The sequence below is a fragment of the Folsomia candida genome, unplaced genomic scaffold (assembly GCF_002217175.1).
Source record: "Folsomia candida strain VU population unplaced genomic scaffold, ASM221717v1 Fcan01_Sc002, whole genome shotgun sequence".
Taxonomy (NCBI): Eukaryota; Metazoa; Arthropoda; class Collembola; order Entomobryomorpha; family Isotomidae; genus Folsomia; species Folsomia candida.
Window position 1 is genome coordinate 10,607,710 of NW_019091194.1, and position 24,939 is coordinate 10,632,648.

The following is a 24,939-nucleotide window of genomic DNA, read 5'->3' on the forward strand; positions in this document are numbered from 1 at the left end:
TAGACTCGAGAACTTTTAAATTTAATAATGATGACGAATACTACTGTACGAATAAGGGTGTAGGACAGGGTAGTATTTTGGGCTCAATCTGCTTCTCGGCTTTTTTCTTAGGTGAGGCAAAAGTAACAATGGGTGCCCGCAAAAAAGTGTCACCATGGTTACGGCGAAGCCTAAGTATGCTTTCGTATACACCCTTTGAAACTGTCAGCGAGGCTTGAGCCTAAACGGTTAATCCTACGCAAATGGTGTAAAGAGCAATCGTGCAGAGGAGAATTAGGAGATTTGGTTTTTCAATATGTCCGATAGAAAAGTTTTATTCTTCGCTCTCAAATTTGAATTTGAAACTTTAAAATCAAAATTTGAGATACTTGTGCTACAGGACTATATGCATAAAACCTGATTTTATCATGCAGAAATCGGTTGTGCGTCATTTAAAACAAATCCGACTGAGATCGGTCCAAAACTGAAAAAGTTTTGATGGAAGCATCTGAAACCATTCATGTTGCTAACCAAAAATTACAATATTCCTAGTTGGTTGCTACTAGCTATCAATATAACAATTTTCCAAATACAAGTAGTTGTGTTAGGCAATTTTAATTTGCCAAATTAATTGGTCAATTGTAAAGGTGCGTTTATGCTTCACGTCACCGTCCCGTCCTCCTCCAAATCCGATTTTTTGATTGGCTGATTGAAATTATCACTACGACAATTAAAAATTTTAACCAATCAAAAAATCGGATTTGGAGGAGGACGGGACGGTGACGTGAAGCATAAACACCACTTAATTTCCATTTTTGGCCAATCGCACAAAAACTTTCCTCCTGATCAGTGTTGGGCACGATTATTAATCCATATTAATTACAAATTCTTTTGCAAACTCAAATTTCAATAATTTTATATTTAAGTACTGTGTCAAATTTACAAATTTTAAATTTGAACATCCTATATGCATATATTTTGGATTTAAATGTTTATAAGTTCATTTTGTAATTTATTAATCTAATCCAGATTAAATAATCTTCCTCCCTAATCCAGATTGTTCTCGTGAAATAAATAATCCTCGTAAAACCTAATATCTGAAAAATTATTATCTGCTAAATTAATTAAAAAATTTGGATTATTTGAGCCTTAATTTTGCGACCCCTTGTACATATTTTCAACTAATTTTGTAATGAAAAAGATTCAAGACATTCGGTCTTCATTTAAAAAAGTTTAACAATTTTGAGGTGTAATTAATTGTCTGAAAATGTGCATCACCTAAAATTCATGAAATAAAATAATTTTAAAAAAGCTTGCTTAGGCGAGGCGCTGCTAAAAGTGAAAAACAAGGCCTCTGGCATATCTTTTAAATATCTCGTACCTTTATCATTGTGACAGGAGTTGGTGGCTTTGCATCACCGCGAGGCCAAACATTTTACGCCAAGCCTCTAGCAATTAAGAATATATTCTCAAGAATTCGCAAGAACCTAATCTGGGTTCACGTCAAAATTATCATTTATCACTTTTTAATTCGTACTGAAAACTAGTTGTGTTAATATGTAAATAAAATTAGGAAATACCCTCGCGTTGTTATTCGTGCGTCGGCATCTTAATTTTTTGCATAACACCTATTTAAAATTGTGCACATCCATCAAATTTTTTTAGCTACCTGAATTACTGGTTAACTATCGAATTTAATTATGAGCTAAATAAACATTATTGATCATATTGGTCCTCTGCATAATAATTTTACAAAATCCACGCAATTTATTACCCTTTCGAAGCAATAAGTTTGTTTAAGCGTTCACACATATAGATACAATTTTAATTAGCAATAATTGAATTTCTTAGAAGAAAATGTAAGTAATAAACGTCGTGGTATGGTAAACGGTAAAAATGTTTGGCCTCGCGGTGAGACAAAGCCACCAACTCCTGTTATCCAATGATAAAGGTACGAGATATTTAAAAGATATGCCAGAGGCCTTGTTTTTCACTTTTAGCAGCGCCTCGCCTAAGCAAGCTTTTTTAAAATTATTTTATTAAATGATGTAAAATTAGCCATTGTTATTAACTTTTTATGCTATGCAGATGACGTCATAATTTATGTAGGATCGGATAACATTGTACAAGAACTACAAAACTGCTTTAACAAATTTAGTGAGTGGTGTATTGAAAATTATCTGAATATTAATTATGACAAAACTAAGTGTATGTACTTCCTCAATGAAAGAGTACCGATAAAGGGCGATCACATTATAGAGCGAGTTATGTCGTTTAAATATCTAGGAATAACTCTTGACCCTAGTTTAAATTTTAAATTACATTATGAAACTGTATTTTCAAAAGTCTGTCAACGGATAAAAATCCTGCATGGTCTTAAACGCTCAATTAGTGAGCAGGCAATGCGTGTAATAATTAACACTCAGGTACATTCGGTTATTGATTACTGTATTGACATATGGACGGTACAGACATCTAAGTGACAGGGATGATCCCTGTCACTTAGCAAGATTCAGGATGTCATTTACAACTTCCTCTTAAGTTATTATTATCCTAAGCTTGCGAAATTACGATCAACAAAGAAAATCACTTTAAAGAGTCTGCGAAAAAATATCGATCTTCAAAAAATCAGTAATGATAACAAAATGCTTACGGTTGAACAGAGATCGAAATACGTACTATTAAAGAACGCGTATAAGATGTACAAAAGTAACAAATTAATTTTCTCCGAGAGAACGTTGAACAACAAGCGCCCGAATATGTGCGCCCCGACCCATAGAACAGAAGTATTTAAGCGTTCAACATTGTTTAGAAGATACTGTTTATGGAATACTTTACCTAAAGACTGGGAATTATGCAACATGTCCTACGGATTGTTTCAATCAAATGCACGTGAGTTTGTAACTGGTCAAATAAATCACAATGGACCAGATGTTAGCAATTTATAATTATAATATGATGACAACAAACTTATATATAGTTATATTGTAGATTAGTACAAATTTTTATTATTGTGTCTTGATCTGAAAAGCAGTGTATAACTGATGATTCGCGACACTTGAATAAACTACAGTAAACAGTAAACTGCACCCCTCGTGAAAGTTCGATATCGGTTGCCCTCCTGTAATTTTTGCCATGGATACTCCCGCATCAAGTCCACTGCCGGCTGCTCCTCCTTCTCCTCAATCCGTCATGGAGCGTAACGACGACGCACATCAGGAGGACGAGGACAACGCGTTGCTTCACGATGAGGAGGACCACGGGCTGTTCCATCAGGACCACGACATGGGGGTGATGGAAGGATGAAATGTTTTTTGAAAAATTAAAAGTTCGGGAATTGCATGCAATTTTTCCATGAACTTGGTTGATAAAATCGGTCAAGTGGTTGACCAGTGGGGGTCATATGAGTCGTTGGGACAGAATACTATAATTTGTAATATTTGGTTGACAACCAAATTACCAAATTGGCTGTAAAATCCGCTCCTTCCTTTCCATAAACCACAATAATTAATGCTCACACCATTGAGTTAGAAGTACGAGTTAGAAGTCAAAAAGATGGAACATGATCGTGAAATTCGTCTTGGAGGCGTAGGATTTGTCCCGGCTGTAAAATCCGCTCCTTCCATAAACCACCATAATCAGTGCTGACACCAGTCAGTTGATGATTGTGGATCATGAAAATTTGTCTCATTGTCCAAAGCATCCATTGCGATTCAGGCACATGATTTCCCTGGCAAAACACCCATTGGAAATTAAGATGTGCATCATTTCTATAGCAATTTGTCATTCCCATGGAAACGGAATTAATTTTTAAAAAAACACAAATATAGAAGAAAACCATCTATTTTTAAACAAAAAACCCAAACAAACCGGGTGCCATGGATATTTTTAACTCTCAGAGTGATCCTTACATGGATCGAGAATCTCATAAACTATAGGGAATCCCAAGATCCTCACCATTTCTGACGTCACAAACCACCACCACTCTCCTCGCACAAAATCCACCCTCTGAAGGCGAAGCACACACCAGTCGAAAATTGTGCTTCATCAGAGACACACACACTCTTGAAATAATTATCTCCATTTAATTGTTGTCATAGTTACGGAAAAAAACCTGCTGTTTTTGGTTGCTATAGAAAAATAACAAAAAATTTCCAAATAAAGGTAAGTAATTTCACCCATAGTTTCCGAGCAAAATTTCAAAAAATACGATAGAATTAACTCTTGGAATTCCCATGGCAACTTTACACTTCTGGGTTTTTCCCAGCTTGTTGGGAAGAACGACATTCTATCTACACACACTTGTTCAAGTGCTTTTGTGGGTTTTTTTCCGTTGTCATAGCAACGATATTATTCAAATGTCATGATTATTGTTGTGGAAATTTTATTACGTTGCCGTGGAAATTGTTTAATATAATATTTTATAAATTATTAATCAAGTAACAAAAAAATAAATATTCCCTTAGAAAACCCATGGAAACGACGGACTTAAAAAACCCCACCCCCGCAGAAACCTCCGATTCCGGTTACATCTCCCAACCTCTGGACTCCACAGATTTGGAAGAACCACACCCCCACCAACTAACAAACTCCACCCACTCTGCCTCCCACTTAAAAACCGCCTCCACGACGTCCTCCGGATACTACTCTCGTTTAGATTCAACAGACCACTCCACCCACTCCACACTATCCTCCCAGACCCACCCCTGGCAGTTCTATGTCACACCCACCCCCAACTCGGACCACACCCCTCTTCACGAGGCGATAGTTACCAAGGACACGCAGTTATTGTCAAAAATCCTCCCCCTGCTGCCACACCCCTCGGTCCTTAATGTGCAAACTGATACGACGCGGCAGGCCCCGCTGCATTTTGCTGTCTTAACTAATCAAGTGGAGGTTGTGAGGTTGCTGGTGGTGAGTGGGGCCAGTGTGGAGGTTCGAGATGCCAATGGGGACAGTCCGGTGCATTTGGCGTGCAGGTGGGGGTTCGGGGGGTGTCTGGAGGCTTTGGTGAGGGCGGTGGAGGGAAGTGGGGGGAATGGGGTGGTGGGGGGGAGTTTTTGTCTCGGGAGGGTTCTGGAGGGGAGGAATTATGAGGGTGAGTTTTTTTGGGGTGTTGTTATGGAGATTAATTATTTTTTTTTCGTGGAAACGTGTTTTATTGTCATGGAAATTATTTTTTTGTCATGGAAACGTGTTTATTAGCATTTTTTCCATGACAACTATTTTTTCCATGGAAACGCATTTTTAATACCCATGGAAACTAAAAAAAACATAAACCATGGAAACTAAATAATTTATTTAAATCCACAGGCCTCTCCCCACTCCATCTCGCCACGTTGAGTTACACCCCCTCTAGCCCCACCCACTCCCCCACCTCCACCCCACCCTCCCCACTCACCCCCCTACACACCCTCCTCTTCCTGGGCACACCCACCTCCACGACGGACGGCAAATCCGGCCGGACCTCGCTCCATTTCGCTGTGGAAAAACGTGACCTGGCCGCCTTAAAACTATTATTGGAATATTCCACCAGGGAAACCATGGAAATTGAGAATTACGCCGGAATGTCGGCCTACACGCTCGCCAGCTGCAATTTATTAAACGATTTTTGCCATGTTTTAAAACAGTTTGGAGCCGAAGTGGTGGATTACTTTAGCGACGAGAGCGATGAGGAATAAAAAGTATTTATTTTATATATAAGAGTCTGTTTCCATGGTTACTTTATTATAATGAAAATGCATGAGGTTACTTGCATAAGAAATGCGCATAGTTGCCACCATAGAAACTTAATATTACGTTGCCACGCAACAAGACAACTTTCTAAAAATCATATATTATTATATCGCTAAAAGGTTGCTATAGTAGCGCTGACCAGTAGTCACACAACAGCCAAACTTTCAAGTCATGACTACCAATTTATTGTTCCTTTCTCTCCTCTTGACGAGTATTTTTCAGTGGTGTAGTCCAGGTAACGGGTTTCTTATTTATTTTAGTTTTTTTAAAATAAAAGTATAAATCTCCATAGAAACGTGCACTTCTCCGAGTGCGTCGTCGTCGTCATGGAGCATGCCATTCGTTAAATTAGGTCAAAAGAGATATTATGTGGGGCACTTTTTTAAGGTATTTAAAAAAAAATTGGATTATTTGTTAGCATGGGGATTTTTTAAATTAATTTTTTTTGCAGGCCAACTGGTACAAATCGCAGCAGTATTGTCGCTACCATGGAATGCAATTAGCGAGCATCGAGTCAAAGGAGGAAAATGATGTGCTTGAGAAATACGTGAATGAAATTGGTGGGTTTTTTTAAGGGGGAGTTTTGGCGTGCTGATTTTTGTGCCAATTTTTGTGCCAAAATTGGCAATTTTTTTAGCACGCCAACTGCCACGTGCTAATTTTTGTGCTAATTTCTGTGCTAAATTTTGGCATGCCAATTTCTGTGCCAATTTTTTAGCACGCCAAATTTTTTGCCAAAACTTATGCCAATTTCCTTGCCAAAATCTCTCTGCTAAAATGCCAAAATTATTTAAACGCAGGCCTCGGCTCAGACCACTTCTGGACCTCCGGGACAGACCAAGGCGAAGAAGGGAACTTCATCTGGTTTTCCACTGGGAAACCAATCACGTTCACAAATTGGAATGCAGGTTAGCCCATAAATTCCCACGACAACCATAAAAAAACCTTAAAAAAAACCTTAGGTGAGCCGAACAACTTCAAGTACGAGAACGGCGAGGAAGAGCACTGTTTGGAACTCTGGAACAGGGACGCGAAAGGCCTCAAATGGAACGACACGCCCTGCTCTTTCGAAACTTTCTTCGTTTGTGAAGCGTGATTTTTTTTACAAATTTTTGTTCCTCACCTAAGAATTTATTTTTTTATGTGTGTCCTTCGCGCAGCCCGAGCCATACAACTAGCCAAATAAATCGCCATATTTTTTTTCGTTAAGAAATTTATTAAAAAACTTTAAAAAAATTACAAAAATAAATGGCACATGTGTTTTTAAAAAAAAGTCTCGATCGTTTCCATGACTACTGAATTCTTTCCCTTGATTGGTTTGATTCTTTTTTCCCATTGTTTCGAGCAATTCGGGAATTTGTCCGCTTCTTTAAATGGTGTTCTTCACTGAAGACGTCGCCTGGGGAGATTTTTTATTATTTTATTTTCCATGGAAACTGATTTAAAATAAAATAAATTTTTACCCGTTCTTAAAGCAGAGATTAAATCGTCAAATTCGCCATTTTCATTTTTTCCCAGGTTTATATTTTCCGTGGATTTTTTTCGTGGCTACAAAAAAATAGAATTTAAATTAATTTCCATGGAAACTATAAAATTTTAAAATTCATCACCTGCGGCTTCTCCTTGATTTTCAACGTCGCGTAATCATTCTCGATCTCTTTTTTAACCTTTTTGAGCTTAATTTCATTCAATGTTTCCACGAAACTCGTCAAAAACTCGTCAAAAATGATGAAAAAATCCTCAAAATCCGTTTCTCCAAAGAATCGAGCCACCTTTTTGAGCTGAAAAAAATTTAAAAATTTAAAAAAATCCCCATGGAAACAAATAAAAAACCAAACTAACCTCCCCCCAAACAACTTGAAACTCCCTTTCCACCCCCCTCACGACCCCCTCGACCTCCTCACAAATCTCCCCCCCATCAGAATAAACCCCCTTGACCCACCCCACCCCCTCCACCAACCATTTAACATCAAATTCCAAATCTTTCAAATTAATCTTCGCAGCAAACTTCAAATTCTCTCCAAAATCCAGCTCTAAATCGGCGATTTTAGGAAATTTATCATAAATTTCCATGACTAAAAAGTTTAGCAAGCTGACCCCGCCGAGTCCTTTCGTGTCTTTTAATTTATTTAAAGAAGTGAGTCTGAAACCATAGCAATTGCCACGTGACCCTCGATTTAAATAGTTTCCAACGGCCAGGACTAATTTTAAAAACTCTTTTAATTTCGGGGAATTTGTAAAGTTTTCCAAGGTTTTTTTAATCTGGATTAATTTTTGATTTAATTCTTCTGTTGTTGGATTTAATTTTTTGAGGAAAATAATCGCCATTAGTTTTTGTTCGTAGTTTGGGATTTTTAAGAGTCCAAAAAGGAATAGGTCTGCTCGGTTTATTGAATTTTCCATGGAAACCGAGGTTAAAAGTTGGATTTCCTCTTTTGTTGGGAGGAATTTGACGAGTTGTTCGAGCATATCGACGGAAATGTTGGTTTCCATGGTAGCAATTCCATGGGTGATCAATTCGTTGGATTGTTTGAGGCGGGAGAGGAGGATCGTGAGGTTCTGGGATTTGCGGGGGTCCAAGATCGTGCTGGAGTGGAGGTGGGTGTGGGTGGAGTGGTGGGTGGGGTTATGGTGGGAGGAGTTTTGGTGGTGGGTGTGGCTTGCGAATAGGGTTTGGATCAGGGGGAGGTCCAAAGTTTGATAGATTGTGGATTCGTCTATTTCTTCCCAAATTGTGTTTTGGATTTGGGGGAGGAGCGTCCAATTAAGGGATTTTAGGGGGTGTGGCGGGGTGGGGGTGGTTTTTTTCGAGAGGGTTTCGTGGAGGGTTGGTGGTGGGGGAGGGGGAGGGGGTGGTGGAGGAGGAGGTGGGGGTGGGGGCGGTCCTGGAGGTGGGATTGTAGGCGGGGTTATTTGATTTGTAGGCGGGGTTATGGTAGGGGCGATTATCCCATTGGTTAGTGGGGGAGGAGCTAAGGTAGTAACTCCGCCCCTCGGCTCTTCTGATTGGTTGATGGGTGGGATTTTTTTATTTCTGGGCGGTGGTTTGAGTTTAAGCTCCTCCCATTTCCGTTTCCACTCCTCCCCTTGAACTAGGTTTTTCTTAAATTCAATTTGTAGCTCCTCCCACTCGTGTTCTTTGTCTTTTAGCAATTTTTTCATTAAATCAATTTCCATTCGGTATTTTTCACACTTTTCCGTGGTTTCCAATTTTTGAAATATCGTTTCCATGGAAATGTTTATTTTTGATAACGAGTAATTCTCCAAATCCTCGTGCAGAGTGATTTCCATGAGCAAAATGGAGATTAGCTGGAGGCAGCGGTGGGGGTGGGGGGCTGCAATAATTAAAAGAAGTATTATTTCCATGGAAACTTAAAAAAATATATCCATAGAAACCATAAAATTCTCCATGGAAACCCGCTCACCTCTCACAAGCCCATGTAAAATCCTCTCTAAATACTTCCACTCGAAGGAATGACAGCACTTTTCCTTTAAATATTTCCACATTTCATCCAGATTCCCATGGTTACAAACCGTGGAATTATTTGACAATTCCAAATCCGAGGCCCACACGGCTTCGAAAAAATCCAAGTGTTTATCCAGAATTTCGTTGTCTAATTTCCGTAATTTTTTCAAAATTGGTTCGATTCCGAGCTGCAAAAGTTCGAAGCGGAGGTGGAGCCGGAATTCCAAGCTTTCTTCGCCTGGGCCGTAATTCAAAAGGGCGTTCAGGAAGGACATGATTGCGGTTTTTAGGTGGAGCGAGGTTCGGTAGTTGCCCGTGGAGCGGTCCAGGTCGTTCAGGATGGTCTACGGGATTTATTAGTTATTTCCATGGTGATTTATAATAATTATGGGGGCGTTCATATGTTATGCGGTGGAAATGTGGGATTTTATTTGGTGGTTACGTGAGGGTGGAGAAAAAGTGACTTTTTTTCGACGTGATATATGAGGGGCCCCTTAAAAATTAAGAATTTAGGAATTATTATGGGGGCGTCCATGCACGACGCCATCAAAAACACACCCTCCCTCGCTCAACACCTCCTTAAAAACCCCCCATAACATATGAACGCCCCCTCGCCCCCCCAAAAAAATCCTCGATCCTCACCAAAAACCTAGCCCTCTCCTCCCCCCACTGCTCCAACCAATCCACGGCGTCGAGCACCATTTTCCAACCCCCCGGCACCAAACACAGCGCTCCCAAAATCTCAAACACGTCCACTTTCGTTTTGACACAGTCGAAAGCGACCATTTCGATGATTTTATTGATGAATTTCTGGTCCGTGAGGAAGTACTGGCGACCCTTCGAGTTGTTCATCAAGGATTTTATGCACTTGAGGATGTGGGAGGAGGAGGGGGGGGTCAGCCGAGAAAGTAGTAATTCCAGGCCGGAAAGGGAGAGGAACTTGGTCACAAACTTGTTGGGCTGGGTGCGGAGGGAGAGGTGGAGCGAGGTGTAGAGGTGGTGGGTGTGGGTCTCCTCCGGGGCCTGCAATTTTGTTTTAATTAAGTTGCCATGGAAATTATATTAACAGTTTCCATGGAAATAAAATCACAGTTTCCATGGAATTTAAAAAATAAGTTACCATGACATTCCCCAGTCGGTCAATGTAATATTCCGGACTCAGCGTGACCTTCCCCTCCAGAGGAAGTTCTTTACTCGAGAAAATCTGCCATTTTTTCTGGAGGTCCAAACTGAGGATCGTGGATTTACAGGGCCCCGTGAGGTCCAAATCTTCCTGCAGAGAGAGAAACACGCCGGTTACACAAGTCCAAAAAAAAATCTCCATGGAAAAACATTACCACAAATTCCAAGAAAGCCACTTCAAACTCCTCTAAATTATCCGGCATGACTTCTTGAATTATTGGGCTCGTTGCTATGACGACGGATTCTGATTTATTCTCATTGTTGTTGCCAAAGCAACAGGAAAATAATTCCATTGACGACATGTTGTTTAAAACTTGTGTGGATCTTGTTACCAAGGAATTTAATGAGGTTGTCATGGAAATGTTTTGATGAGGTTTTTTAGTGGAAAATCGGTTTCCAAGGGAACGGGTCGCCCGGCGCAGGCGGGTCGTTATCTGTGGATTTTTTTAAATAGAAAATTTTGGTTGTCATGGAAATTTTTAAAAAATTTAAAAAAAACTCACATTTGACAATTTCCCCATGGTTTCTTAATAAATTAAAATTAAGCTATGTAAAAAAAAAATTTGGCACAATTATAAAATTACAAAAAATGGCACACACACATACACAAACGACTAAATGAAAAGTTCTATGGCAACTAAAATCCAAATTACCAATGGCAACAACAAGAAAATGAAAGAGAAATCATGTAACCTACTTTTTAGACGGCTTCTTCTTCGTTGTTATAGGATTGTTATATAGAAACGAGTTGTTATGGTGATTGTTTCGTTGTTATGACGACGCATTAATTTATTTTTTTTACCAACTCGTTGTTATGTTGGTGTTAAAAAGGGGTGAATATTATTTTCAGCTGTCAGCGTTGTTGTTGGGGTTGCGGGATATGTAGGAAATCGATATTGTTTCCATGGGGATCCGGGAAATATAGGATGCATGGAAACGCATGGGATTTTATTTTCCATGGAAATGGGTCAATTATAGAATAAAAAAATTAGGTTGCCATAGAAATTAAAATTTTAAAAATACTGGCGTTGACCTAGTTACGCATATTTCCTTTATATTTGCAAGTGTGTAGGTGTGTGTGTAAATGTGGGTGAACCGGTTTTTTTTCATATAAATAAAATAATCACCATGGAAATAAAAATCATCTTTTTTTATTAACAATTTTTTTCTCTGGCAACGACGTCTCGCGACCAATTCCTTTAAAAATTCCGTTAGATATCCAGACCACCAAGGAAAATAGTTTTAGGCGGATTCTGTAAATATAATTGGATTTTAGTTGTTATGGAAATGGAAATAAATAAATTTGGTTGTCATGGCAACAAAAAATTACCCCTCCTGATGACCACCCCCACTTGGACTAGCCTCCCCCCATTTCCGGACCTCCCCCTCATTCCCTGCGATGATAAAGACGGGGAAACTGACGGCAAAGATGCACCCACTCACCACCCAGTCGCCATAGTAACCGGTCAGGATGCTCAGGGGAAGCCCGAAACCGATGAAGTAGGGCCAGTTGGATTCTAGGGAATTTAGAATTTTTTTTAGTTTCCATGGCAACAATTTTGGAAAAAAAACATGACAACGAATTAATTAAAAGAAAACAACGATATAAATCACCATGACAACTCAACTCATACCCAAATAATTGAGCCTCTGATGAAGGGGCATCCCCATCTGGACCCATTTATACTCGAAAGAATACAGCGAATACAGCAACGAAGTGTGGGTGTGGAAAATCAGCGCGGAAATCCAGCCCCCCAGGAGATGCGGCAGCGTGTAGTTCAGAAGGAGGGCCTGCCCGGAAATTAAAATTAGTTTCCATGGCAACCAAAAAAAACCCCACAAACCTGCACTAAAAACAAGGCCTGGATAATCAGCGAAAAGAGGTTATCCGCGATGAGGGTTGACAAGGACTGGGTCGTTTTCGGACGGCCAAGGGAGTAGCGGTACGCAAGGGAGCCGATGTCCTGTGGGTATTAATTTTTAGCATGGTTGCCATGGAAACAAACGCTATAGCAACGAACCTGAAACCACAGGGCGTTAACGATCCTGGAGAGAAGAAACAGCGGCAACACCCACAACCCGTCGAACGTCAAATGGAGTAAAAATTGGAGCCAGGACCAGAACGTGGAGGTCGTCGAGTTGGTCGTGCTCAGGAGAGAGAGGAGGGTCTGGAATTTATTTTTAATTATTCGGTTGTCATGGTAACAATTTTTAATTAAAACACACCTCCAAAACAGGCAAGAGCACACTTTTGAAGAGGACGATTGAAAGACCAAACACGATTCCGTTGAGGGTGCAGCATTGCATCACGCGGTTCAGCAGGCGGGGTTCCCTGTTATTTAATTGTTGCCATGGTTACTTAGTTTTCCATGGAAATTACTAATTTTTTTATATAAATTACTCTTTGCCATGGTGATGCCTCGGGCTGGGTTTATTCTGCTGTTTTTGTTGCTGCCGTTGTTTCCCTGACAACTCTTGAAATTCTTGGCGTTCCTGTTGCTGTGGAGTTTAAATAATTTTAGGTAATTACAGTTTCCAAGGTGATTAATTAAATAATTCAAATCCTCACCGCCCTCCTCTGGACGTTGTCAAGGGAATAGAGCCAATAAATTCCTTTTAAACTGTCGCCAAGGCCTTTTCCTGCGCATATAAATATTTCCTAGGAAACAATGGAATTTTAGTTTTTCTGCTGCTTGTTAATACCAATTTTTTTTTTTAAATGTTACCTTTAAGCTCATAATTTTTTTTACTCTTAATTTTAAAAATGGGTTATTGCGAATTTTGCGACTGCGAAATGCGTGATGAGTTTGGGTTTATTTTTGTGACTACTGAATGTGGTTCGCGGGGTGTGTGTGAGAGTGATCGAGGGGGCAAGGTGAGATTTTGTTTGTGGACTTTGATCTGCTTATTCTTAGTGGGGGGGGGGTTATTTTGGAAAATCAACAGGAAAGGAGGCTGGAAAGTGGGGTTGGGTGGGTAATAAATGTTTTTTGCTTCGGATTAGGGATTAGATTAGGATTAGAATTTGTCGCTTTTTGGTAAAAATTTTAGAGTTTCATGGATTACTGTTCAGCCAATATTAATAGTCTGAAAAAAATCTGAGAGGTTTCCTGGCAGATATTTCATAATATTTTGAAAAAGCCAAATAACCTCTCAGAAAAGTTTCCAAGGAATTGATACTATTAATATCGGCAGTAGTATTTTAGGGAACAGAGACTGCCGGATTAAAGATATTGGGATTAGGGATTAATTTTTCAAATTTTGGAATTAAGGATTGGGATTAGGGATTGATTTTAATCTGGGATTGGGATTAACAGGATTAGAATTTGTCGTTTTTTTGTGGGATTTTAGAGTTTCATGGATTAATATTTGAGGGAAGAAAAGTCTAGATTAAGGAGTAAAATTAAATAATCCGGATTACTTTTGTGAATAATTTCCTCAGCATTTCCTCTGTTAACGGAAGCTTATAGGCAGCTATCGGCTATCCCGAGTTAAAAAGTAGTTTAAAAATAGTAGTAACTCGTACTACTATTTTTATGGGATTAAGGATTAATGTTATTTCGGGATTAGATTAATCCAGGATTAATTACATAATTCAATTTGCTGGGATTAAGGATTAAGGATTAATTCACAATGCTTTTGGATTCGGGATTAAGGATTAATTAAGCTTATTGCCGATAAGTTATTTATGATATATGATTTAAATAACTATGCAAATAACTCCCCCCCAACACACCCATAATTAAAAAAACCACACGCACACTCACATTTTATTTTATTTTTAATACACCCATAGCAACGGAATTAATACTGAATAACATAATATGGCACAATAATAATAAAAAAAGGAGATTCTATGGTAACCGAGAAAATCGTGATTAAAATTTTAAATCCCGTCTTTTTTATAAAATATTCCAAAAAAAAACGGAATTTAAAATTTTCCAAGCTTTTTTTTTAATTTTCCTATTTTTTTCCTTTAAAAAAAGAGAAAAATAAAAACGTGGCATTTTTTTAATGATAAAATTTCCATGGGAATGTGATGATTTAATTTTGTTCGAAATATTTGTAAGTAGGATTTTCGTATCCGTTAATTTGCATGTTTGCAACGTGCTTTTCTTCCGGGGATTTCAATAAAGTGTGGCTCGAGAGCTGCTGGTTCACCTCCAGGAAGCCCTATGGAAACAGGATTATTTTTATTTTTTTTAGTTTCCATGGCAACCAAAAAAAAGAATAAATCAAGAAACGCACGTGATTCCTTGGGTGATCGATGACCCTCCTCTTGACGAGAATCAGAACCCCCACGAGGAACGCCCCCAGCACGGTGATCCCCGCAAAAGTGAGTGTGAAATACAAGGGACGCGTTGATATGGGGAGGTTGCTATGCAACGTGTACACCTCCCGGCGGACAGATATTATCTACAATTTACTTTTAATTAGTTTCCATGGCAACCAAAATTATTCCTAAACATTACCTGATCCTTGAAATCTTTATCCTCCGTTTCCATGGTTTCCATCATCGTGGTTGTTGTTGTCATGGTGGGTGTGGAACTACTCCCCGTAGTAACGAAGGTGGTTGTTGAGGATGGTGGTGATGGTGACGGTGTGGTTGTCATGGAAACGGTCACGTGTTGCTGGGTGAGTTTTTCGAGGAGGTCCTTTTCCGTCTCGTGCGTGGCCGTGAGGAGGGACTCGCCGATGGGGTCGTCACGGCCTTGGAGGGACAGCACGTAGTCCTCGATCAGGGGGCGGAGTTTCGTGGAGAGCGGGGGGTATCTGTGGATATAATGGGATTGTTTTTTAGTTCGTCTGGCCCGAGTTGTGTGGTTTTTTTAAAATCAATGACTTCGTCGAGCCCGAGTGAGTCTAGCGATTTTTAAATTTCAGACGGACAGACGCGCTGGTCACATCATGAAACACATGAGTTCCACCGCAAAATACTTCCCCTGGCCCGAGTCAAAGCAAAACCTAAAAAACCCACACACTGGCCACATAATCCCCCCCTACAACTCACCTCTCGAGCATGACCAAGCCCTGCCTGGCGGTGAGGCTGATTTGAGTCAACCTCTGCAGCGTGTAATCCTTCTCAATCTCCGCCTGTTTCGGATTGCTCTTTAACAAGTGCTTGTAATGGGTCAGAGTGTGGTGGCGATCCTTGTGCAGAATCCGCATCAGCTTCTCCAAGCACTTCCGAACCTTGTTCGGGTTCTGCTCGGAGGAGGTCAGAGATGTCGTGAAGCACTCCATGGACTCTTTCTTTCGCTCGTTTAGGTGGGATAATACCTAATTTTAGAATTATTTCCATGGTTACATTAAAAAAAATGTTATCTGCATGGTTACATTTTTTATAAAAATATTTCCATGGTTACAAAAAAAATCCCCAATTAAACCCACCCTCTGCTGATGAACAGCGAGCAGCTGCCTCTTCTCTGCATTTCCCTCATCCTCCAGATTTTTAATGGTTTTCTGAAACCTCAAAGTGACGCTTTTTTTGAACGTTTCCGCCTCCTCCCCGTTCCCGCCATTTTTCATCAGCTGATACTTTTTCTCGAGGTCCTCCCAGTCGCGCATCACTTTGGACATGCGCAGTCGGTGGAGGTTCTCTAATCGGATCTCCGCCTGCTTAAAGTTGAGGTGCTCGTTCGCCTCGCTGTTTTGGGTGAAGTAGGGGTCCACGGAGGGAGGGGGGGTGGTTGTCGTGGTTGTCGTGGTGGTTGCTATGGAGATTTTTTTAAATTATTAGTTGGCATGGAAATTATTTTAATTGCCATGGAAATGGTTTTTTAAAATAAGTTTCCATGGCGATTTTTATAAATTAATATTTTAAATCGCCATGGAAATTAAAAAAACTCCCCATGGAAACATTAAAAAATCCCCATGGAAACCCTCACCTTCATCAAAATAATAATCATCATCCTCCTCCTCATCCTCATCTTCCTCATCCTCCTCCTCATTATCCTGATAGTCCTCGTAATTATCCAATTTCGTATCCAATTTTTTATTCGTGGTTTCCATGGCAACGTGTTCCGGGGGGCAGCAGACAAACTCCACGCCTGTAAATAATCCAACCCCGCACGGCAACAGCACGGCGAAGGATTTGAGTTTAAAGTTTCTATGGGAACAGGAATTGAAGGCGGTGGAGTTCCATCGGGAAGAGTCCCAGCAGGAGGTCGAGTTGTGGATGTGGTCGAATATGCAGGGGGAGGGGACCAACAGGGCGTCCGATTGGAAGGGAGATTCTATGGATTATTTTTTTAATTATTAGTTGGCATGTTTATTTATTTTTTCCATGGAAACTTGGATTTTGCGAATAATTTCCATGGAAACTAGGCATTTTTATAAATTTTTCCATGGAAACTAATAAAAAAATATACCACTGACCCAAACACCTATAAAAAACCACCTATTTTTGCTAGTAATTTCCATGGAAACTAGGCATTTCTTATCAATAAATTTCCATGGAAACCACCCATATAAATAATTTCCATGGAAACTCTAAATATTTTATACCACTCACCCAAACACCTATAAACCACGGTGTCCACATTCCCCACGGGTCCTCCGCACTTCTTTTTCGAACCCACTTTTTTGCAGACACTTCCCAATTTCTTGGCGTTATTTTCGACAATGTTGGTGATGTCCTTGGTGGGGTAGAGTTTCTGACACTGTTTGAGGATCTCGAGCTTGTCCGTGATGCAGCCAGGGGTGGAGTCCGGGGTGGGCAGGAAGGTCGTGGAATCTGGGGTGTACTGGAGGAGGTAGGTGGAGGTGGGGTCCTGGGGGGAGGTGGGAGTGGGGAGGGGGCAGGTGGTGGCGATCTGTGGGGGAGAGAGGTTTTTTTTAGTGTTTTTTAGGATTTATAGTATTTTATAGCTTATTTTAGTCTATTTTTAGCTTTTTTAGACTATTTTTTCTATACTATTTTTAGGCGTTTTTAGCCTATTTAATAGTCCTTTCTACCCATTTTATAGTCTATTCTACCCAATTTTAGCCTATTCATACCCAATTTCTCTCTATAAAATCCTATAAAAAAAACTCACCATGGGCTCCGAGATTTTTCCACCCTTCACGTTGTTATTGTTGTCACAGGAACAAGTTCCCTACGAAAATAAAAATTTAGTATCCTAACAACCAAAAAAATAATAAAAAAAACCGTTACCATGACAACCACGAGGACGACCGCAGTTAGCAGCTTCATAATTATTTCAAAATTTTTCTTCGAGAAAAAGCGAGAAGAGCGATTTCACATCGCGACGATCTCGTTGGTTTTATGCGCAATTGTTGGTTTTGGTGTTTTAGGTGTGTCTCACGTCGTCTCTCTGAAGAATGAAGAAAGGAAGAAGGGCGCATGTTGTGTGTGCGGAGGTGTAGTGGAGATCGATCGTGTGGGTGACGTCATCAGAGTGAGTGTGAGTGAGTGAGGATTGTTGCCATGGTTACTGTTTGATGTAGGGGTGGTTTTTTTGAGGATTTTGGGGGTGTTTTTTTTAATTTCCATGGAAATTGTTTTAATTTTTTTAAATTTTTTCCGTGGTAACGAATATGCAAAGAGATACTAGCTATATGGATATAAAATTATCTTTTTATTTGGATTTTTAAAAAAATTTCTATGGGAACTGTTATTTTAAAAAATTCATTTCCATTGAAATTATTAATTTATTATTCACATGGAAATTAATTAACATTCGCATGGAAACCTTAACCCTCAACCGCATTTTTCTCCATGGCAATACAAAACCGTAGTTTAAGTAGAGAAACTCTTAATTCTTCGAGTTTTATCGTGGTAACGAATATGCAAAAAAACTAGTACTCATGGATTAAAAACACCGTTGGATTTTTTGAAGTTTCTACGGAAACTAATATTTTTTAAATTCATTTCCATGGAAATCATGATTTTTATTATTTCCATGGAAATTAATCAGGGAAATTAAAAGTAATATTAAGTTTCTATGAAATTAATTAACCATTTCCATAGAGACGCTCATTTTCCCCACGCCAATAAAAAACCCCTATCGTTATGGATACAAAAAACCTTTTTATTTATTAATTAATTTCCATAACAACTTTACACACAATAAAAAATTGGAATGTCTTTAATAATTATTCATTTGGCGGACGATTTTTTAAACATACCATTCTTTGACTGCCCCCATTTTCCTCTGCCCACCCCCACCCCCTACCCCACCCCCCACTTGAACCCCACCCCCAGCACCCCCACCCCCACCCAACTGCTGTTGCCTAAGAAACTGCTCCTGTTGCATCATCTGCTGTTGATTAAACTTAACCTCCGCAACTTTATAAATCGGGTCATCCCTCCTCTTACACATGAAGAAAATGATCAAAATCGACACGATAATGATCATCAGCACGGCAATAATTATAATTATGACTAAAGTACTATCGCCCGCCGTGTCCGCTAAATATATAGTCGTTTGATCCGTCGTCGTCGTTATGGTTGTCATGGTAGTTAATTGATTATTATTATCAAAATCAAAATCTCTCCCTTTAGGAAATGGAATAGGTGTTAGGGAGGGGGGTGCGGGGGGATAAACAAAGTAGAAGTAGGTGTTGGTATTGTTGTAGTCGTTGTAGTACTCGTGGTAGTTATAGTACTCGGGATAGTAACTAACTCTGTGCTGGTTGCTATGGGGATTATTTTTTTAATAGTCGTCGTTGTTATAGTATCGCCGCTCCCCTGGAAACAATCCTCGTCGTCATCGTTACAGATTTTATTATTATTTTGTGTCGTTGTGGTTGTCGTGGCAACGGAGGTTGTTGTTTTGGGTTTGGGGGATGGGATGTAAACGGGGGTGATTAAATCATCGGAAGATGTGGACATTCCGGAGGATTGGAGGATCTCGCAGTCCTCGTCGTCGCTATGGTAACTCGAACATTTTATCGTGTCCCCGGAGGTGATTAGGAGGTCGTCGTTGAGGGAGGACGAGTGGGGGGAGGAGGAGGAGTGCGAGGCCGTGGTCTGCAAATTTGTTAATTGGTAATTAGGGGGTAATTTGAGATTTAATTATAATTATAATTAGATTAATTACCAACCTTCTGCATGTAGGCCAACTCCTCCTCGTCGTTATTGACGACTTTATTGCTATGGAAATTAACTGAGCTAATGGACGCCACGGGATGAACACTGTTGCCATGGATACGAATTCGCGGATCTCGATCGATAGCCATGTCCAGCAAGCGGTGCGTGTTGTACACCAAGCCGGATATTATTCCCTGGAAATTTTAATTTTTAGTTTCCATGGCAACAATTTTTAAAAAAACTATTAAAATACCTTAAACTGCCTCTTGTCCCCACCCCCACTGGGAACATTCCCGACTAGGACCACACCCCCATTCAAATTCCCCACCCCCCTTTTCCGCACCTCCTCCCCGTCAACAACCAAACTCAAACCATGGAAACTCGTTAAAATCTTGACAACGTGGAGATTACGATCCGCAATTTTTTTATCCATGCTCAGGACGTGGTCCGATTTCCCATCGAAATTGAATTTTAATTTAATTTTCCCGTTGCTTAGCAACAGTTCTAAATAATCCGTGGTTGTTGGGGACTCGATTTTTAGGATGAGGGAGTCCGTTTTTGTGGTTGCCAGGAGGAGGGCGAGCGAGTGGGTGGGGGGAGAGGTGGGTGGGGCGGGGCTGCGGTAAATTAGGTGGCCACTCGTGAATTGGTAGGTGGTGGATTCTATGGGGATTTAATTTTTGGTGTTATTTCCATGGTAACGGAATAATTTTTTTTTAAATTAGTTACCAAGGGAACAGTCCACCCCCGTGTACCCGGTCAAATCGCAATCGCAAATGATTTTTCCTGGGGAGCAAATCCCCCCGTTTTGACACGTGTCCGTGGTGCAAAAGTCGGTTGCTATGGGGATTTTTTATTAGTTTTTTTATTTTTATAAACCACGTTGCTATGGAAATTAAATTAAATAACAACTCACATTTGACGTCCAGCTGGTTGCACCCCCCTTGGGCCCCACCCCCGTTGACCAGCGCGTCCGTCAAGGGGTTCAAATATTCCCCCCCAAATTCCAACCCCCCCACGCAACCATGGAAACCTTTCGTTGTCTTGGTTTTTATCGAGGTTTGCATCGAGGGTGGGACGCCGCCTGTTGTCATGGAGATTTTTTTATTATTTCCATGGAAACTAAATTTAAATAAACATTTCCCTATCAACTCACCCAAATAAAGCACCCCATTGAGCTCGAGAAAGTCCCCCCCGCCACTCGTCCCATTCCCACCCGCCCCACCCACAAACTCCACCCACACCCCGTCCACACCCATTCTCACCCCACCTGCCCCACCCCCACCACTTGCACCCACAAAATCCATGGAAACCTCTACGAAATGCCACCTCCCATCATTTAACCCCACATTTTTACTCTTCAACACCCTCCCCCCACCCCCATTTTCCCAAGAAAATACCACACCCCCATCCCCCCCAATCTCCATAGCAACGAAATCAACATTAATCCCCCCGTTGTAAAAAACCACCCCCGTCTCCACGGATTTAAAACTAAAAAACACGTCTCCATGGGAATAAATCCTCATTTGAGGCAATCCAACGAAATCCAATAAATGCGACGCGTCGCTAGGCAACGATTTTTTCCAGTTTTTCATGAAATTTATCCCATTAATTTTTAATTGTAGGATTTTCCCAGAAAATGGCGTTGTCATGGAGCCGAGGGTTAATTTAGTTAAAAGCATGGACCAATTTCTTGTTAGGATTTCCATGGAAACCGGTGGGATGTCGTTTAATTTTAAGTTTAGCAGGTTGCCATGGCGATTAAATACTAGGAAATGTTCTTGGTTGTTGTTAAGGTCCCGGCCGGTTACCATGGTTTTTTCACGGTCTGCGATTTTTATTCGGAGTTTGAGGCGGGTGTGTTCGAGGGAAATTTCGATGAAATCCGTGGGGCCGGTGTGGGTTAGGAGGATCCCGTTGGCTCGGGGGGTTGTGAAACGGAGGGTCACGTGGTGGGATTCCTGGGGGGTGGGGGGTGACGGTAATGGGAGGGTCAGGGGGGTGGAGCCGTCCAGGGTCAGGGGGGTGGATTCTGCGGAGATTTATAAGGAAATTTTGTTATTTCCATGGTGATTATATTTTTAAAAAATAATAAATTTTACCCCTCTGACAAACGACGCCATGGAAACTGCCCCCGCATTCGCAAATGAACCGCCCCCATCCGTCCCGACAACGGCCAGAGTTTTGACAGGGGTTGGAGGCGCAGTAGCCAGCGGAGCCCACGTGGCAACCTTTAAATATTTCCATGGTTACTTTTAATTAATTTCCATGGTAACGTATTAAAATAAATTTCCATGCCAACAAAAACGTAATAAATTATAATTAAATTTTCATGGCAACCTTTAAATAAAATAAATTCCATGGCAATTTAAAATAAATTTCCATAACAACCACAAAAACTCACCCCCCCTCACGCTCCCCAAATCCTGGACCAACGCCACACCCCCCAAATCCACCATTTGCTCCCCAACGACCAAGCCCCGCATGCACCCCACAAACCCATTCTTCAGATTAATCGACCAAACTTGTTCTTGATTGATATCCATGGTAACGCCCCCCACGAAAAAATCCCCCAATTCCAGCTCCGTCCATTTCGTGTTGAAATCCGTGGCGACGTCGTCCACGGAAACGGAGCCGGACCGTAAACCGTTGCGTTGGAAACGGATTTGGTGCCACTCCCCGTCGTCGATGGGGTCCGTGGTGGCGGGGATCCGGAGGTGGTGCGCGGGAGGGAGTGTGCCCGTGGTGGGGGTCAAAGTGGGCGTGGTCGAGATGTGGGCGTAAATGTGGCCAGAGATCATTTCCAGGGAGAAGAAGGTCTGTTGGATACAAGTCGGAAATTATTTGGTTGCCATGGTGATTAAATTGAGTTGCCATGGTGATTTAATTACCCTTCCGGATTTGGAGTAAATTAATAATCCGTTGGGTTCCGTGGTCCTAATTTTCAGGGAAACGGAAAACGTTTTCGAACTGTTCCACGTTTTGGGGATGATCAGGAAGGACTCCGGAGTTGTGAAGGTCACCGTTGCTCCGCTCATGTGTTTCTATGGAGATTTTTTTTTAATTTTATTATTTCCGTGGAAACATTTATTTTATCATTTTCCATGGAAACTCTCAACTTTTCCATGTGTTTCTATAGAAATATATTATCATTTTCCATGGAAACTCTCAACTTTTCCATGTGTTTCTATAGAAATATATTATCATTTTCCATGGAAACTCTCAACTTTTCCATGTGTTTCTATAGAAATATATTATCATTTTCCATGGAAACTAATAAAAAAAACACTCACCACGACATTCTCCGCGCTGCCCACCCCACCCACCGCCCCACCCACGGAACTCGTCACCACCCCCCCTCCACCACTGAACAACTCCACCCCCACGGGATTATTATTGTCATGGCAACCAAACCGATTAGCCCCACTAATCGACACCAATTTATTCCCATTTTTGGCCAATTCCAGCAAATTCAGCCTCAAGGTATCCGCACGATACTCGACTTTCCGCATGCATCCGATGAAATTGGTGACGCCTTTGATGCCGGGCAAGGGGCGGATCATGTCGTAGCCGCCGATCGTCAGGCGGTTGGAGGAGAGGAGCGTGAAGGACCCAGCCAGGGTCCAGCGGTCGAAATGGGTTCCATCGACGGAGGCCGTTATCTGTGGGGTTGGTTGTCATGGTGATTTAATTCGAATTTTTTAAAAAAAGTTACAAACTCACGTGACAGAGGGACGTCGTCATGGACATCTTTTTTTAAGACACACGGATTAATAAATTAGTAACCACGCGGACACACACGAAAAAAAATTAGGTAACCATGGCAACAATAAATAAATACCTCCTGAATCTTCCTGTGGATCCTCACGAGATGCCAGACCCCATCATCGAACCTCAATTGATCCGGGTGAATTTTGGCATCCAGCGGACCGCTCCCCAAATTTATCGAGATCGTGATCCGGCCGTCGCGCAGGGTGACCGCGAGGTAGTCAACGCCGTCGCCTTGGTGATTTTTTAAAAAATAGTAACCATGGCAACAATTTCTTTATAAAAACGCATACCCGAGTAAAACAACAACCCGTGGAACTTCTGCCTTTGTGTTTTGAACCCAAAGGAAATTTCATCCAGCGTGGAAACGATGGGTTCTCCGCCGGATTCCCGGAAATCGTATCCAACGTGTTCCGAACCGTGGAAGGTGAAGGAGATTGGGGGTTTTTCTACAGTTTCCATAGTGATTTTTTTTGTTGCCATGGTGATATTATTAAAAAATTGTTGCCATGGAAACCTACCCGTCTCGCAGTGGTTGCCTTGGAAATCGATATGTTTGCAGTCGCAGAGTGGTCCGTTGTCGGTGGAAATGCAGAATCCGCCGTGTAAACAAGGGTCGTGCCGCTCACAGGCGTCAACCCCCGAGGAAAGGGAGGAGTGGGGGGCGTTGTGGGGGGAGGAGGAGCTGGTTGTGGAGATGAGGCCCTGTGGGGGTTAAATTATTATTTTAATTATGGTTTCCAAGGAAAATTATACGAAAAATTATGGTCTCCATGGGAAATATAAAATATTGGTTTCCATGGATAACATAAGAAATCCATGGTTTCTATGGAAATCTGTTAAAATATAGTTTCCAGGGAAATGCAAATTAATAAAATCACAATTCCCAAAGAAAAAAGGTTCCCATGGAAACGAAAAAAAAATTCCCATGCCAACCCACCTTCCACTCCACCTCCGTCTGGCTCCTGACCCCACCCCCGCTGTCAAACACGACGTTTCTCACGCTGCCCCGATATCTCGGTTCGAAAACGACGCTCGGAAGGCTCAAATCCCCCAATTTCTCATTGTACTCCGTGGGCAGCCCCCCTACAAACACGCCCCCCGCCTTGGCATTGTTCCAGCCACCCCCGCTCTCCTTCCCAAGAAGCTTTTCCTTGGTTACGAATCCATCCACGGTCAGACCCACACCGTTTCGAACAGAGATCTCCACGCGGTGCCACAAGCCGTCGTTCAGGTGGCGGCCGACCTACACGGTTTCCATGGTGATTAATTTTTAAATTGCGTTTCCATGGTGATTAATTTTAATGTTTCCATGCCAAAAAACCTCCTTACCTGCAAAATCTCCGTGCCCCCATCCCCCAAGTTGAACCTCAACCTCAACCCCCCCTCGACCAACTTCAACTCGAAAAAGTCCACATCCCCCGAGTCGTCCGTGTAAAGCAGTAAACCATCCGGTTGATTAGTAGAGAAATCCAAAAGCAGTGAATTATTTTGCTGCGTATGTTGCCATGGCGAATATTTTATGTAAGATCGGGAGGAGCCTTCGAGGGTGAGGGGGGAAATCTCCGTTGCTATGGTTACCAAAATTATAAAGGTTTTTATTGACATGGTTGCTATAGTGGGGGTGGTTTTTTGGTTGCCATGGTTTTTTTTTATTGTGGGAATTTTAGTGTTTTACAAGAGTTTTAGGTTGGGTTTTGGTGTGGTTTTATGTTATTGGTGCGCATGGCGATTTGGATCCACGATTTTGCGATGGAATCCGGGTAAACTTCGG

At 41.3% G+C, this 24,939-nt stretch overlaps 6 protein-coding genes across 6 annotated transcripts; 2 read left to right on the forward strand and 4 right to left on the reverse strand.

The window, feature by feature from the left end:
- The first annotated feature begins 3,984 nt into the window (after window positions 1-3,984).
- LOC110843006 (NF-kappa-B inhibitor cactus) lies at window positions 3,985-5,682 on the forward strand. Its single transcript, XM_022088908.2, has 3 exons — window positions 3,985-4,143; window positions 4,446-5,077; window positions 5,293-5,682. The coding sequence occupies exons 2-3, from the start codon at window positions 4,453-4,455 to the stop codon at window positions 5,658-5,660; spliced, it is 993 nt and encodes a 330-aa protein (XP_021944600.1). The 5' UTR covers window positions 3,985-4,143; window positions 4,446-4,452; the 3' UTR covers window positions 5,661-5,682.
- A 63-nt stretch (window positions 5,683-5,745) lies between these two features.
- On the forward strand, window positions 5,746-6,989 carry LOC110843007 (C-type lectin 37Db). Its single transcript, XM_022088909.2, has 5 exons — window positions 5,746-5,950; window positions 6,008-6,102; window positions 6,167-6,275; window positions 6,516-6,623; window positions 6,678-6,989. The coding sequence occupies exons 1-5, from the start codon at window positions 5,887-5,889 to the stop codon at window positions 6,809-6,811; spliced, it is 510 nt and encodes a 169-aa protein (XP_021944601.1). The 5' UTR covers window positions 5,746-5,886; the 3' UTR covers window positions 6,812-6,989.
- On the reverse strand, window positions 6,890-11,247 carry LOC110843408 (disheveled-associated activator of morphogenesis 1-A). The gene is made up of 10 exons (XM_022089370.2): window positions 11,061-11,247; window positions 10,867-10,909; window positions 10,519-10,797; window positions 10,302-10,454; window positions 9,824-10,204; window positions 9,141-9,525; window positions 7,558-9,050; window positions 7,326-7,496; window positions 7,179-7,263; window positions 6,890-7,114 (listed from the first exon to the last, which is right to left on the reverse strand). The coding sequence occupies exons 2-10, from the start codon at window positions 10,882-10,884 to the stop codon at window positions 7,008-7,010; spliced, it is 3,072 nt and encodes a 1,023-aa protein (XP_021945062.2). The 5' UTR covers window positions 10,885-10,909; window positions 11,061-11,247; the 3' UTR covers window positions 6,890-7,007.
- Window positions 11,248-11,494: 247 nt separating this feature from the next.
- On the reverse strand, window positions 11,495-13,220 carry LOC110843005 (etoposide-induced protein 2.4 homolog). Its single transcript, XM_022088907.2, has 9 exons — window positions 13,090-13,220; window positions 12,933-13,022; window positions 12,765-12,862; window positions 12,590-12,695; window positions 12,385-12,531; window positions 12,208-12,327; window positions 11,998-12,154; window positions 11,694-11,880; window positions 11,495-11,616 (listed from the first exon to the last, which is right to left on the reverse strand). The coding sequence occupies exons 1-9, from the start codon at window positions 13,099-13,101 to the stop codon at window positions 11,505-11,507; spliced, it is 1,029 nt and encodes a 342-aa protein (XP_021944599.1). The 5' UTR covers window positions 13,102-13,220; the 3' UTR covers window positions 11,495-11,504.
- Window positions 13,221-14,104: 884 nt separating this feature from the next.
- Window positions 14,105-17,695, reverse strand: LOC110844727 (amyloid-beta-like protein). Its single transcript, XM_022091001.2, has 9 exons — window positions 17,520-17,695; window positions 17,401-17,460; window positions 16,878-17,178; window positions 16,252-16,599; window positions 15,755-16,077; window positions 15,375-15,643; window positions 14,836-15,136; window positions 14,612-14,779; window positions 14,105-14,536 (listed from the first exon to the last, which is right to left on the reverse strand). Exons 1-9 carry the CDS (start codon window positions 17,556-17,558, stop codon window positions 14,408-14,410), a joined length of 1,938 nt encoding a protein of 645 aa, XP_021946693.1. The 5' UTR covers window positions 17,559-17,695; the 3' UTR covers window positions 14,105-14,407.
- Window positions 17,696-18,612: 917 nt separating this feature from the next.
- LOC110843409 (neurexin-1) lies at window positions 18,613-24,903 on the reverse strand. The gene is made up of 16 exons (XM_022089371.2): window positions 24,498-24,903; window positions 24,106-24,411; window positions 23,687-23,870; window positions 23,459-23,614; window positions 23,239-23,399; window positions 23,121-23,147; window positions 22,691-23,059; window positions 22,289-22,441; window positions 21,802-22,216; window positions 21,500-21,628; window positions 20,554-21,429; window positions 20,314-20,481; window positions 20,127-20,237; window positions 19,651-20,060; window positions 19,412-19,591; window positions 18,613-19,337 (listed from the first exon to the last, which is right to left on the reverse strand). The coding sequence occupies exons 1-16, from the start codon at window positions 24,771-24,773 to the stop codon at window positions 18,885-18,887; spliced, it is 4,374 nt and encodes a 1,457-aa protein (XP_021945063.1). The 5' UTR covers window positions 24,774-24,903; the 3' UTR covers window positions 18,613-18,884.
- Between the last annotated feature and the right edge of the window lie 36 nt (window positions 24,904-24,939).

Excerpts from the sequence above, each read along its gene's own strand:
- LOC110843005 (XM_022088907.2), bottom strand. Across the intron at positions 12,696-12,764 it reads AGGCATCACCATGGCAAAGA|GGAACCCCGCCTGCTGAACC; the intron begins GTAATTTATATA and ends ATTAAATAACAG. Across the intron at positions 12,532-12,589 it reads TGCTCTTGCCTGTTTTGGAG|ACCCTCCTCTCTCTCCTGAG; the intron begins GTGTGTTTTAAT and ends AATAAATTCCAG.
- LOC110843408 (XM_022089370.2), bottom strand. Across the intron at positions 9,526-9,823 it reads AGGAGAGGGCTAGGTTTTTG|ACCATCCTGAACGACCTGGA; the intron begins GTGAGGATCGAG and ends TAAATCCCGTAG. Across the intron at positions 9,051-9,140 it reads TTTACATGGGCTTGTGAGAG|CCCCCCACCCCCACCGCTGC; the intron begins GTGAGCGGGTTT and ends TAATTATTGCAG.
- LOC110843006 (XM_022088908.2), top strand. The coding sequence starts at position 4,453 with ATGGAAACGACGGACTTAAAAAACCCCACCCCCGCAGAAACCTCCGAT. Across the intron at positions 5,078-5,292 it reads GGAGGGGAGGAATTATGAGG|GCCTCTCCCCACTCCATCTC; the intron begins GTGAGTTTTTTT and ends TTAAATCCACAG.
- LOC110843409 (XM_022089371.2), bottom strand. The coding sequence starts at position 24,773 with ATGTCAATAAAAACCTTTATAATTTTGGTAACCATAGCAACGGAGATT. Across the intron at positions 23,060-23,120 it reads TGACGACGTCCCTCTGTCAC|ATAACGGCCTCCGTCGATGG; the intron begins GTGAGTTTGTAA and ends CCAACCCCACAG. Across the intron at positions 19,338-19,411 it reads AGTTGGCCTACATGCAGAAG|ACCACGGCCTCGCACTCCTC; the intron begins GTTGGTAATTAA and ends ACAAATTTGCAG.
- LOC110843007 (XM_022088909.2), top strand. The coding sequence starts at position 5,887 with ATGACTACCAATTTATTGTTCCTTTCTCTCCTCTTGACGAGTATTTTT. Across the intron at positions 6,103-6,166 it reads ATGTGGGGCACTTTTTTAAG|GCCAACTGGTACAAATCGCA; the intron begins GTATTTAAAAAA and ends TTTTTTTTGCAG. Across the intron at positions 6,276-6,515 it reads GAAATACGTGAATGAAATTG|GCCTCGGCTCAGACCACTTC; the intron begins GTGGGTTTTTTT and ends ATTTAAACGCAG.
- LOC110844727 (XM_022091001.2), bottom strand. The coding sequence starts at position 17,558 with ATGAAGCTGCTAACTGCGGTCGTCCTCGTGGTTGTCATG. Across the intron at positions 17,179-17,400 it reads GAAAAATCTCGGAGCCCATG|ATCGCCACCACCTGCCCCCT; the intron begins GTGAGTTTTTTT and ends TCTCCCCCACAG. Across the intron at positions 14,537-14,611 it reads TCGATCACCCAAGGAATCAC|GGCTTCCTGGAGGTGAACCA; the intron begins GTGCGTTTCTTG and ends CTGTTTCCATAG.